Raw genomic sequence first — 12,939 nt, forward strand, 5'->3', positions numbered from 1 at the left:
AGCAACAGGTGAGCCTCAAGGCCGCTTCCACACGAGTGGCTGGGCCCTTCGGCATCCTCCCCGGTTCTTCCAAGGGAAGATTACAGGACCAGATGCTCCCCAGAGCCCCAGGGCTGGGCTGCTTCATCTGCAGGATACCCCCCTGTGCACGAAACACTGCAGAGCAAACAGTGCGCAGCACCCGATGGCTAGGAACGCTGTCTCCTCCGCACAGCCCAGCCTTGCCTAGGGAAGAGCTGCAGAAGTTGGGAAGTGTAAGTTTATTTCTGCTACGTCATAGATCTCGGTCATCGCTAAGATTTAGAAATAACTAGAGCAGTGGAAACCTGAATAACATCCTAACCAAACAACGTCAATAGAAAAGTCCAATAAACTGCCAACACAGTAGAGTGAAGGTAAAGGCCTGAAAAAGACAAGACTACCCTTTACATAGGTGGCTCTTGATGTGTCTCAAAGCGTGCTGAAAGGCGACACAACATAGCCCCCGAGACTTGCATGCCTACATATAGTTCTTACGTTAATTGATGCTTGGAAATGTCCTTTTCTCACTTTCATAAATTAAAGTTACTAAAGAAAAAAACACTCTGATATGCCTATTTGCTGCAGGAATGCTGTATACATCTTCATTCTAGTTTTAATAGGCTATTGTGATTAGCAATGATTTTAGTGCTGCTACATGTGCATGAGTTTGCCCCCATGCTGTTGACATACTGGAGCTGATCCAAGATGATCCAACTAGACAGTGCACTAATGAGAGTATAATGCACATCCCTTCTGAATTAAGGCCTCGCCTTGATTTTTATCTCCAAGTGTTTGTTGTATAAACTCTGTTGATTGAGCCCAGTCACTCTTGCTTTATAAACCTTCAGCTGAGTTCACTGTCAGTTTTTCTCAAGAAAACAATACATCTTTTGCTATCTGATTTCAAACATGTGCTTCCCATTAAAAGAAGTGACCCTTCATCAGTGAGAATACCTTATCTGCAGATCACCACTTTGGTATTTTTTTTTGAGACTTGGAGGTAATACACAGTCATCACTGATCAATGTTCATTCTCATGCTTTGGAAAAGAGGTATCCTAATGCCTTTCTAGAGATGCTGGGTGTTTTATGAACAAAATGCTGGTGCTCACCTGCTGTTAGCTCACTTATCATCAGCATCCACCTTCTATTGTTACGTAACTGAAAAATCTTTGTGATATGATTCTTTAAAGTAACCGATTGCAGCAAAGATGTTACAGCCTGGGAGGAAAAGCTGAATTATAAAACAAACTTCTCATTAAAATGTTGTCTGTACTACAAAAATACTTAAGTAGCCTCTTTAATATAATCATATAAAATAATTATGAAGATACAGTTAATAGACTAGCCAGAAGGTCCTATTTATTGATCAGATACTGCTAAGAGCACAGTATGTCCTCAGAAGATTTTGGTTAACTCCTACAGAAAAACCATTGACTGGGAGAACGTGCTCTGTTTCACCCTTTTAGATAAAACAGGAGGATCCTTCAGTTTCTGCATGCTTTCCTCTTCTAGCAATGGCGTATGGACAGGAGTTGTAAAGAAGCTGTCTCTAAGCGTTATGGTCAGAGATGCTGAAACAGAGTGCTGCTACACAATTCTGTCTCTAAACTCATTTCATTGGCTTCTTTCTAGAGCTCCCACACCAGCGTTACCTGGGGACTGAGTTCAGAATCATGTATTCACTTACCTTTCCTGTTGCTTTTGGAGAGTGATCAGATTTCAGTTGATTAAATGAAATGGGGAAAGCTCTGGGGAAAGAAAGGGGAAAATGTTGAGACCCTGCAATGCACAGGCACAGCGTACCGCAAAGGATGCTCTGGATCTTCACTGACTGAAGATCAGAGTATTTGCCAATTATGTTCCTGTTATTGTGTGTAAAACTGAACTAAAAGGGGTGTCACTTCAAACACACACTGTTTGAGGATCCATACCCAGTATGGTGTCTGATGTTTGAAAGAGTTGGAAGTTAAATCACACCAACATAGTGTGATTTTGAAAGAGCACACCTTCCTCCTAGCCCAGTATCTGAATCTGCCCCACCTTCCTGTCTCTGTATTTCTGCCTCCCACCTCCTGCTCCTGTCCTGGCACCTAACCAGCAGGCATGCGGGCTCAGCGGTGTGGGTGGCACAAACATCGGGGCTGTCGGTGACACAGGAATGAGGCACTCATTTCCGTACAGCTCCCCATGCCTGCCCAATGCATGATGAAATGAAGGGGAAGCAGCCCAACCCTGGCCTCATATTCCTGATGAGTGTCCTCTTTCCAAGGCGTGAGCGGTGCCTAAGTGGTGCGTAATTTACCTTATGGGCAAATTTCATTCTCTGCTATCACAATCCACTTGCGCGCCTCTAACTTTAGATAGGAAGAGCAATGCTGCCGGTATTTGGTACTGATGGCAAACCGCCTGGCAGAGCTTACCAGGTGGTTGTTACTGATGCATTCCACTATCAGGAATTCCTGTTATTGTTGTCGTCATCTCCGTTTGCTAATTTAATTAAAATACCCGCTCCAGAACCTGAAATGAGATTAAGTTCCTATTACACTCAACGCTGTACAAAATTATGATGGGTGATGGTTTCCAGCCTGAACAAGCTTATGGGTTAATTACATTGCAGAATGGCCAGTAAAACCTATTTGTTTTAAAAAACCTGTATTGGCCATTTGCGTGTTATTTAGGCTGGTACTTGCTCTCCAGCAGCAGTAATTAACATGGTAGCATATGTTTTAAATAAACAGAAAAAGATTCTCTTCCCAATATTGATAATGTTTCCTAAAAAACAAGCAAAAAGTTTACTAGCAACTTATTTGCAAATCTTTCTTTGCCTTTCTGTTTAATTTTCAAAGACCATATTATACTTTCATGTGCAGTAGTGAAATGAGCTGACATTATTATTTCAAAGCCCAGACTTCAGTTAAGTAGTACCTGCAAATACATAATCTTTCTAACTTCAGCCAGACCATTTTGAAATGATAGAGTTATAAAGGGTACAAACTTAAATGGCAATGTTTTGTTCAGATAATGAAATACAAATCTACAGAAGGAAAGATACTAAAAATAAGAAAATCTATGGACTTTGTGGTCAGCAACTAGGTCTAATAGAATTCAATAGATTTTCATTTGTAAAATGAGGTCATTGTTGAGCAATCAGTCTTCAGTTTCAATCTTCATTTTACAGCTCCTCCTCCTTCTCATTTTACAATTCATAATTACCTTCATTGCTTTTTGAAACTGTGGAGAAGGAAAAAAAAAACACGCAAGGGAATCCTGACAGAATTTGGCTAGGTAAACCAAACAGACATCAAAGGCAAGGAGGTAGAGGGGGAGTTTTAAGACGAGGAAAACATCATTAAATGATAGGTGCGAAATGCAGTGTCAGAAAATCAGGAAAGCGATCCTGGCTACTCCCAGAGTTTTAGCAGCTTTTCCTTCTCACTTGTTTGCTGTGCCACTGCCACTGTACACATCAGTACTCTGGGTTCTGCTTTTCCCTCTCTCCATCATTTCAGCCTGCTGTTTAGCCAAAAGGAGATCTAGCAACAATCACCGGTGTTATGGCATAGTCCTTATATGGCAGCATAGACGGTGGTAACCCATCGATGGAATAAGAGTCATCAGCTTCCATAGAAGAAAAGAAAACTATAAAGACAGATTATGCAATGGGACTCACAAAAGAAGTGGTCAATTGAATGCATTTGTGGCACATACCCACTGTAATCTGTTGAGGAGTGGTAGAATATATCTCAAAAACCAACTAGAAACTCAGTGGACGTTCCCTTTCTCTATTGCTTTGGCTGCAGTGAGTTCAGAGCAAAAGGTGTCAATGAAAGATGTTGTTAAGATGCCCCTAGGACATCACTCAGTTTGAGACTTGCAGATTTCTACATAGCTAAATGTCTAAACTTCTATTATATGCCTTGCTTAATCTTGATGCCCCACAGATGGGTATCTGGTGCCATTTTTAGATGCCCAGATGTGTCCCACTTGGCTCTCAGCTGCTGCTTCATTGGTGCTGGATGCTAGCCCTGTGTAAACATCTCAGGTTCCCTAAGGCACCTTAGGTGGCACTAGGCAAATGATTCATATCCTCTAAATATCTGCTGACTACAGCCTGAGCTTAAACAGCCATTCTGGCTGTAGCTATAATCAGTGCTTAGACATTTACCATAATTATAAACACCTAACCATACACATTAAAGAGTCTTAATCTCAAAACTTGTCCCACAGTCTGGGTCTTTCAAGATGTACTACAGCTTTCCTATATATTTCTGTGGTAATTTGGCACCTGAATTTTTCTAAGAATCTGATTCTGCCTTTCACTCTTCAGCCTGGTCCCTTGGGTTTGGTACCCTTATTATAGAAAATCTACAGCTGTATGCAGTAGGGGTCAGGTTTTTGCCTTCTGCTGCAGCATGAGTAGACAGAGGAACAGTAGAAACAGCCTTGGCTTCTGTCCTAAGAAACAATGAAGATTAGTACAGCACACTGGCGGGATATCAGACACTGGGAGAATGAAGTGAGATTGAATGACACTCCAACTCCAGGCATAAGGCTTCATAAATGCCTCAGTTTAAAAACACCAACATTTTATGGTCACTCTCTATTCAGGACATCCCTGAAAATAACACATAAGCCCTCTTTCTCTTCTCCTTCCTCCAGATATATGCTTTAGCTTTAAATATTTTGAATACTGGTATTTTTTCTGACCGAGGTCTTAAGATTATGGACAAAACCAAGAAGGGTTTGAGATAAACAGATGTCAGAACAGATTACAAGATCCCAAAGCTGTAGCTCATGCGTACTAGTGGAGGAAACTGTTCTTGCCGTGCAAAAAACGTAACAATAAGATAAAAAAGAGGGGAAAGAGTTTTACTATTTAGTTTATTGCATACATTAAAATATGCAGCTGCTACACAATCACTGTATTGCACTGATTTCCTACAGAATATCTGCAGTTCCATTCTTTTATTCTTATACATGTAGGGCCTGATTCAATTGCCTGCTGCATGTAGTGAAAAATTGGCCACTCTTCAGAAGGCTATGGGGCATCTGCTGGTCTTTTACTGTTAGTTACATGGTTTCTGTAGCTGTTTGTTCTTTTAGTGTTTGTCACTCAGAAAATATGCAGCTGACTATAGGAAGGAATGACTTTTTTTAGAAGGCACTAAAAATTTGAACAACCTTCAAATCTAATAATAGTTTTACAAACCATTAAGAGAAAAAGACGACAAATTATTAGTTGTTATTTGGCTGCTTGTTAACTTTGTATAGAAGACTTACTACTGCTTACTATGGTTTAATTTTTTTTCTGATAAAATGTTCATAATAGTGAGGTAGAAAATATCTCCCTTATGAATAGTACAAAATTTTACCATGCAGCTTGCTGCTGAACAGACATCTCAACTTACCAGCATCTGCAGTTTTAAAATTGACCTCGTGAAAGCACATAAACATAGCTGAAAAAAACGGACAACCTATGCTGACATTTTTTGCTGAGCCCAAGTATGTAAGCATATGTTACATCTGTAAGCAGACCTACTCATTTCTTTGGAAACAAGCAAACAAAAGAGCATGTTTTAAAAGAACAAGACATAAAACATCGTAACACCTACTGATATCCGGAGTTGGAGTACCCAGTGCAGTTCCTGTCCTCCGTCTTCCCGATTCTTCTAACACCCTTTATGCAGCAGGAGTAGAAAAGATACAGAGCAAGGCAAAAAGGGCATTCAAAGGTATGGATCAGCCTCCTTGCACACACGGATCAAACAGGCAAAGATTCCACGGGTTTCAGTGGGCACTGCTGAGGAATTCAGGATAGTATCTATCTCCCATATGTAGCCTTTGGCTCAGGGGCATGTCCCTGTGGGCTAGAAAAATAATGTAAAAAATATCGATATAACCTTGCTCTCTCCTCTACTGTTTGCTACTAGCTTAGGCAGACATTTGCTCTCACCTGTAGTTGCATCCTTATGCCTTTTGTATTTAAAAACTGACATACACCCTATGTAACTTTGTAAATCAGCACTACCTGCTTTGTGTATAAATTAGGCAATTGCCTGTGAAGAAAGTCTCTTCAGAAACAGGCAGCAACTATTTCAGGATATCTGGGGAATAGTATGGACACGGTCCTCTTTGGAACTGATTACAGCCAATTTTCAAACTCTTGTCGGCATCACATAACAAACGCAAGACTTTAATAAGGTGTGTGTGCTGGGACAAATGTTGTGGAAGGTGAGTCACAGAATGGCATGTCTATTTAAACTGGGGATCTGCCCAAGCCAGCTGTTCAAAAAAATTAGAAAATAAGAAGAGAAATACCAGCTAAGTGGATGTTGAAGAATATTAATGAGAAATGTTATGATATAGTCTATAATATTTTCTACAGTGCACATGAAGGCTCTGGTCATTCCTGGTACAAGTCTACTGTAGGTGTCCTGGAACAAAAGATCCCACGAGTTAAGACTAGTTTCACAGCTTTTCCTGAACCAATGGTAGGAAAACACATAGATCGAGGGATTGCAGGCAGAACTGAAGTAAGCAAACCAAATTAGGTCAAACAGAACTGGGGCGGGTAATGAAATCCAGAAGACTGTCTACCATGGTGTCAATAGTAATGGGCAACTAGCACAGGAGGTAGACTCCTACAGTTACCCCAAGAGTCCTTGCTGCTTTGGATGCTCCTACGTGTAGCTGAGACCTGATACTCATACTCATGTTGTTTATCGGCCTGGCTTGCTTGTTAGCCACAGTAAATATTTTTACATACAGAGCTACCATTACGAGGCAAGGGAAGAAGAATACTGGGAAGTTCAACCACCCCCAGATCTTGTTGAACAGCAGCTGACAGCTACCAACACAAGGCAAGTCTCGTAAAAAATAGCCCAGTCCTTCTGCAGTTGCTTTAGTGTAGAGGAAGACAGAGGTATAAGCCACAGACACTGCCCACCCCACCCCAATGTAAATGCAGGCCACTCTTATGGTGAACTTGGTGGGGTAGAGCAAAGGGTCACAGATGGCACAGTGCCGATCAATGGAAATGAAACACAGGTGAAATACGGAGGTCAAGCAGAAGAGTGTGTCCAGAAAGGTGTGCGGCCTATAGAAGTCATCTCCAAAATACCAGCAGGTATAATACTCTAAGCCTCAGGAGGAGGTCGGCAAGGGCGAGGGAGAGGAGCAGGGGGTTGGTGGGCTTGTGCAGGGCTTTGAAATGGGAAACGACAATGATGACAAGCAGCTTCCCCAGCACCGTGATCAGTGTGCCCAAGGCACAAGCCAGATAAATGGCCAGCTGGGCCCTGAAGGGGTGTAAGGTCCTGTAGGAGGAGCCGTTCGCCTCGTAGCACAAGGAGACAAGCATCCCCTTCTCAGCACTGGGAACCCAGGCTGAGCTCATGCCAAGCCTGCCCAGGTCCCACTGCCTACCCCGGCTCTGCCACAAGCCTGGAAAATGATTCATCTTCCAGCAGAGGTGCCAAATCACTAACCTGAAAAAAAGGTAATAAAAAGGCAGGTTAGAGGGAGAGATGTCTTTTAATCAAGTACTTTTATTAAAGCCATCAGATAGTTTCCATATTTCAAGCGAAAAAATGAGCCTGATTTATCTGTTTTATATCTCTATTGAAATAAAACAGCTCCAGATCAGTGTATTCAATTTTTGTGGCATCACTTTTTATATTTTTTTGTTTTCTTTCAGCCAATACCACGAATAGTTCAGGAAATGCAGCAAGTCCAGAGGTGTGTGGGCAAGCAGTCAATAAAAAGAAGGTCTGCCTTAGAAGGCAAACCAGAGCTGAGTAAGAGGCATTGCAAGCCAAAGCTCCCTAAGGGATTTGAAAGCTGACTTTGGTATAATGGTACACTGGTTCCTGTGAATTTCCCTGGAAATTAAGTTCCAATTTAGTTATGATTCTTTTTATTATGTAGAAGCTGTGAAGTGATTATTCTGAAACAAGTAATATCTGATTGCAAAGGAAAACCCCTCAGGGCAAGTTGCTCATTTTATAGTGTTCTGGCTATGGGGATATAGCCAGATATGGATATCCATTGTGTTGATGACAAAAGTATTCAGCAAGGCAGACAGAAATATTGTTATATGCCCTAAAGATTGCTCCTGCTTTTTACTTATGAAATTGCTATTTAAGTTTTAAGTTACTTAATTTTTAATTTTAATTCAAATTTTTAATTTGAATTTAATTTGAACAATTTTTAATTTGAATTTTATATTGAGCTAGTGAATCTAAACCTCAAATCTTCTGTCACATGTATTACAGCTGTATAGCCCATAGTGCAGCCTTTTGTTCTCCCTTGTAGTAGTAAGCAGTTACCATCTCTGAAGAAGTCAGGATCTCATATATGAGTGTTTTATCATTACTGCAGAGTGGCAGAAATGTTTGTAGAGTAAATACTCACCCAGTCGAGCTTAAAATTCTGCCAGGTGTAGTGCACTCCACCTCCACGCAGACAGGGGGTCTCCATAGGGTGCGGTATGTATTTTTTCTTAATATTTTTTACACAAATAGCAACATTTGGCCTTCAGTTTTGTAACTATGGAAAATCCTTGTCCATAGCACTCACAAGAAATTGTTCCACCTGCTGTATCCCAGTTTTGTGTAACTTTTGCTTTTATGTTTTCCTGCTCTTGGTTACACTGGTCTGTGTTCTGTCCATTCAAGTGCTCATGTAGGACACACGTATATGAGCAGTTTTAGAAACAGTACCTCTGTAAGTTAACTGTGCCAGCTTAAACTGTTAAAAGTGGAAATGAAGATGGAGAGAGAAGAACTCACTGCCATTGACCCCATCTGTAGCATCTTTGTCCAAATTAGTCAGCTGAAGGATTACAACCAATGAGACTGTGGATTGGAGAAGGAGTAAAAAATTATATTTTAGTTCAGGAAGTTAATAAAAAGAATTAATAAATTCAAATATTTTATCTGTTATCTTTGAAATTGAAAAATCATATATTTGTTTCAGTCTAGGATTGTCTTAACCCAATTTTTCTTTCAGTTTATTGATCTTGTTATCCTTTTATTGTCTCCTTTTTTTCCATTTATGTCAAATTTGAAATTATTGATATCATAATAAAGTGAAAAATCCCAATACTTCATCATCTTCAAAACATTCCCTCTCATCATTTTTTTCTGTCTAAACTTTTTTCTGAATGTGAACCCAAAGTGCAGTTTTTAGTGAACTTAGTGTTTAGTGATGTGGCAGAGAAATTGTAAAAGGTATGACAGAAAAAAGTCAAAATACACGCAGAAAAAAAGTTGAATGTGACATACTCCAGTTCAAGAGTTCTCTGCAGAAGAGTTCATTAATAACAGGTATTAAAGGTAATCCCAAGACTGCAAAAGAGGGCTGCAGGTACAACCAATATAGCTCTTCCCCAGAGCTCCTGATTCCCTTTGCTGTTGTTTGCAGTGAGCAAAACACATGTCAACTGGGAATAATCTGACCAAAACGAGCAATATGTTAATAGGGCCTGTTAATTCACATTTCAGAAGAAAAATTAGAAACTTAAGATATTTTAAGCTGGTAAAAAAGGAAAGGAGAGAGAGAAGTAATGTGGTGTACTGCACAGTACTGGCAGAACAAAATGAACAAAGAATTAATACTGAAATGCAAGCCACCAAGTAGTCCAGCCTGTGAAAAGCATCAAATGGCCTTCAACCACCTGCATGTGGCTCACGCAAAGCTGCCTTTTTATACTGGGCAATTTTTTAGTGGCACAAAGTGGACAGAGGTGACCGACCCCCCCTGGGCAAGGAACAGGAGAGCACATGGCAGCTTAAAACAGACATCCCTATCACCTGTCTTCTGCTGATTCAAGGCACCAGCACAACACTGACCTGCAGCCAGACCACTGATCCCAGGCTGGGCAGATATCACTCACTCCCTGCAACTTCCACCAAAGGAAACAGAAATGGCCAATATAATTGCCCACAATTTCTTGCCCAGCTGGTGTGGGGCCTGCGAGACTACAGGGGATGTTCTGGTCCAGGGCTGCTCCATGGGCATCAAACATCACTTTCAAATCCTGTAGAATCACATTTTGTTCCTCTCTGACCCGGCAATGTTGCACTGCTGGTAGTGTTACTTGAATGAGATACTGATTTCTGCTAAATTGTCACAATGAGGAATAAAAATCACTTTTTTGCCCAGAATAACATTAGAAAAGCCAGATGCACTGGAATGTCCTGCATCACCAAACAGGAGCACACTCCTTTTGTACTCACACAACAGAGCAGCTGCGTGGCAGCACCTGACCGTCACTTTGGCGTCCTGACTGTGAGGAAAGGGCACAGTGCAATAACCACTGGGAAGACAGAACTGAAGCTTTGCCCATGAAACCTTTGACAAATATGATGGATTTTTTTAATTTATATTTGATTTACTCCCTTTTTAAAAATCTAACCTTTAATTCCTCTGAGGGAATGTACCCACCTTCATAGATGACTGTTTTGATGATAACTTATTCTCATTAGCAGTGCAGTGCAGCACATGGAGAGAGAGGCAGTTGTTCAGAGGCTAGACCATCATACCCTAAATCAACCCACATTTAAGATATTTTTCAGCTACAGAATGAAAAATTATGTTTATAAAAGCAGGCCGAGGTTGGTTTACCAGCACTTGTAAGATTGTGTCTGGAGTCCTATGAGTAGATAAAGATGATGGAGTGTTTTCAGCTGGAAAAAGTGTTTCGGCTCCATTCTGCTCCCCTGGTTCGTTTGGAAAGTTTGGCTAATAGATCGGGACGACTAGGGTGCTAATTTTAAGACAATGATATCTAAATAATTACCTCATGTGGCTTAAACATGAGAGTTCACGCTGGCCCTTGGACACAATGGTTCTTCATTGCTGTGGCCACGTTGCTTGTGTCTCTGTGCACACAGCAGAGAGTCTGGATGATGTATCCTGTATATGTTGTCAGTGTGCTGGTCCTTTCCTAGCATCTGGACACAACATTTCTTCAGATGTTGTATTACCTTGCTGAATCTAAGTCCACCCATACGTTACCTGTTATTGTATTTGACAGTATATGCACATACTGTAAAGATAAAAGAACCATATAAATATTTGCAAAGTTTTCTGAAAGTAATTCCAGGAGTTGCTAATTCATTTATAAAGAATGTGACTAGTTAACCAAGTTTTTACAGGAAGGCAGTAGAGTACACTGAAAATAGCAGTCTGAATATTGCACCTGCAATGACCGTTTTCAAAGGTTTTTTGTAACAGATGATAAACCCTAAGTGATGGGGCTGCAGGCAGAGCTGAAATAATCCAGCCAGCAGGTGGCATTGCACAAGCCCTTAAGTGCCGAGAAGTTAATAAAAAGATCAACTCTTAGGAGAAAGGCAGCCAAAACCAACAACAAACCCACCCAACCAACCAACCAACGTCCCCACCCCCCCTGTCCCCGCCAAATTTCCATGATTATGCATGGTATTTCCATTACTTTGTTCTGGTTTTGAAGGAATTCTGATTCTTGTGACACAGAATTTTATTAAGTTTTCTGCAGTGTTTTCTTGCTACAGAAACTATGTGGACTTGCATCTCTACCATCACTGTGCCTGGAAAAGAGGAAGCAAAGGGAGAAGCCAGCACTTCTCAGCATTTGTTAAGTATGAGAGAAACACAGAAACTGATGCAGGAAATAGGTGCCATATATTCTCCAATACTGTCAGTATTTAACCCTGAGAAAACCATGCTAAAGGCAAACAAGAATAAAATTGACATGCTATCTAAGAAAATTACTTCTATCATAGGGATGGTCATTTTGGTGATGTAATGCTGTACTGGGTCTGGCACAGATGCAATGGGTCAAAGATGGTATAATTACAGCCGAGAGAGAGAAATCAGACAGAACGGTAAGGTGCTACATACAACTGTCATCACAAGATGTGTAGAGTTTGCAGGAGAGATCCCCAAGGTACCAGCACGATTTGATGGAGATGGCTGCACTGTGGGGCATAACATGACACTGAGAAAAAGTCAGTTTTGACCATGGAGCAGACCAGAAACTTGGTGGGAGACTGGGTTGCTGGAGATGATGGATGGAAGCAGTCACAGATATATTTCCCTCTGTTTTGGACAGGACGGTTCCACCTGTGTACGTGTGCACAGCACAGGGGCAAAGCCCATGCCTTGCATTTCTAGGCCCTAAATTGTTAACTGTATCTTGCATTTCTAACCCTAAAATCTTAACAAAGTCAAAGCAATACTACACCAGCTGTGAGCCCCAGAGGCTAGATGAAGTCATGATTTGGCAGCATGAAGTATTTGCCAAAGTATTGCAACACAACCAGTCCTGGGGCAGAAAACTAGGTGAAACAAAATTGCTTAAACATTGAAGAACAAGATCTGTAGGGGAAAGGGGTTTTTTTGGAAAAAGACATTCTTGAGCACGCAGTCCTTTCTTTGGGTCAAATCTTGCCTCTCCTGATTTATTTAAAACATATCTTTATATCTTCAGAAGCATCGTTAAACCATCATGATTACAGTGTCAGGTCTAGAGACAAATGCGACTGTCACAAGTGCTGCACTTGTGTCACTTCTGTCACTCGGCATCTGAACTGAAGGATGAGGGGACAAAATCTGGCTCTTAGCTCCACTGATGGCAGGTACCTGCAGCATCAGTGTACTTTGGCCATGCGCAGGCTCTGAAATTAAAGTGTCTGAGGGCAGGATCCCAAGCGCAGGATGGAGCTCAGTTGTCGCTAGCTGACTGGTATGAAAATGCTGATGGGGGCTGGTGGCACAGGCCAGCTGCCCCCCTCCTGACTGGCCTCGCCTGCGAGCTGCTGCAGCTGCAGCTTCTGCTTGCAGGCAAGGAGCAAGAGAAGGCTGCTCCTGGTCAGAGTCAAGCAAATATTTGCCTGTTTTCCTCTCCCCTCCTGCCTCAGAAGGCTCCCTT

At 41.4% G+C, this 12,939-nt stretch overlaps 1 protein-coding gene across 1 annotated transcript; it reads right to left on the bottom strand.

Annotated features, from left to right (window-relative positions):
• Positions 1-6,426: 6,426 nt before the first annotated feature.
• On the bottom strand, positions 6,427-7,419 carry TAAR5 (trace amine associated receptor 5). Its single transcript, XM_052785785.1, is given in 4 exon segments — positions 6,427-6,501; positions 6,503-6,592; positions 6,594-7,152; positions 7,154-7,419. Coding segments are annotated over 4 exon segments (990 nt in total).
• Positions 7,420-12,939: the final 5,520 nt, after the last annotated feature.

Source organism: Harpia harpyja, chromosome 4, assembly GCF_026419915.1.
Source record: "Harpia harpyja isolate bHarHar1 chromosome 4, bHarHar1 primary haplotype, whole genome shotgun sequence".
NCBI classification, from domain to species: Eukaryota; Metazoa; Chordata; class Aves; order Accipitriformes; family Accipitridae; genus Harpia; species Harpia harpyja.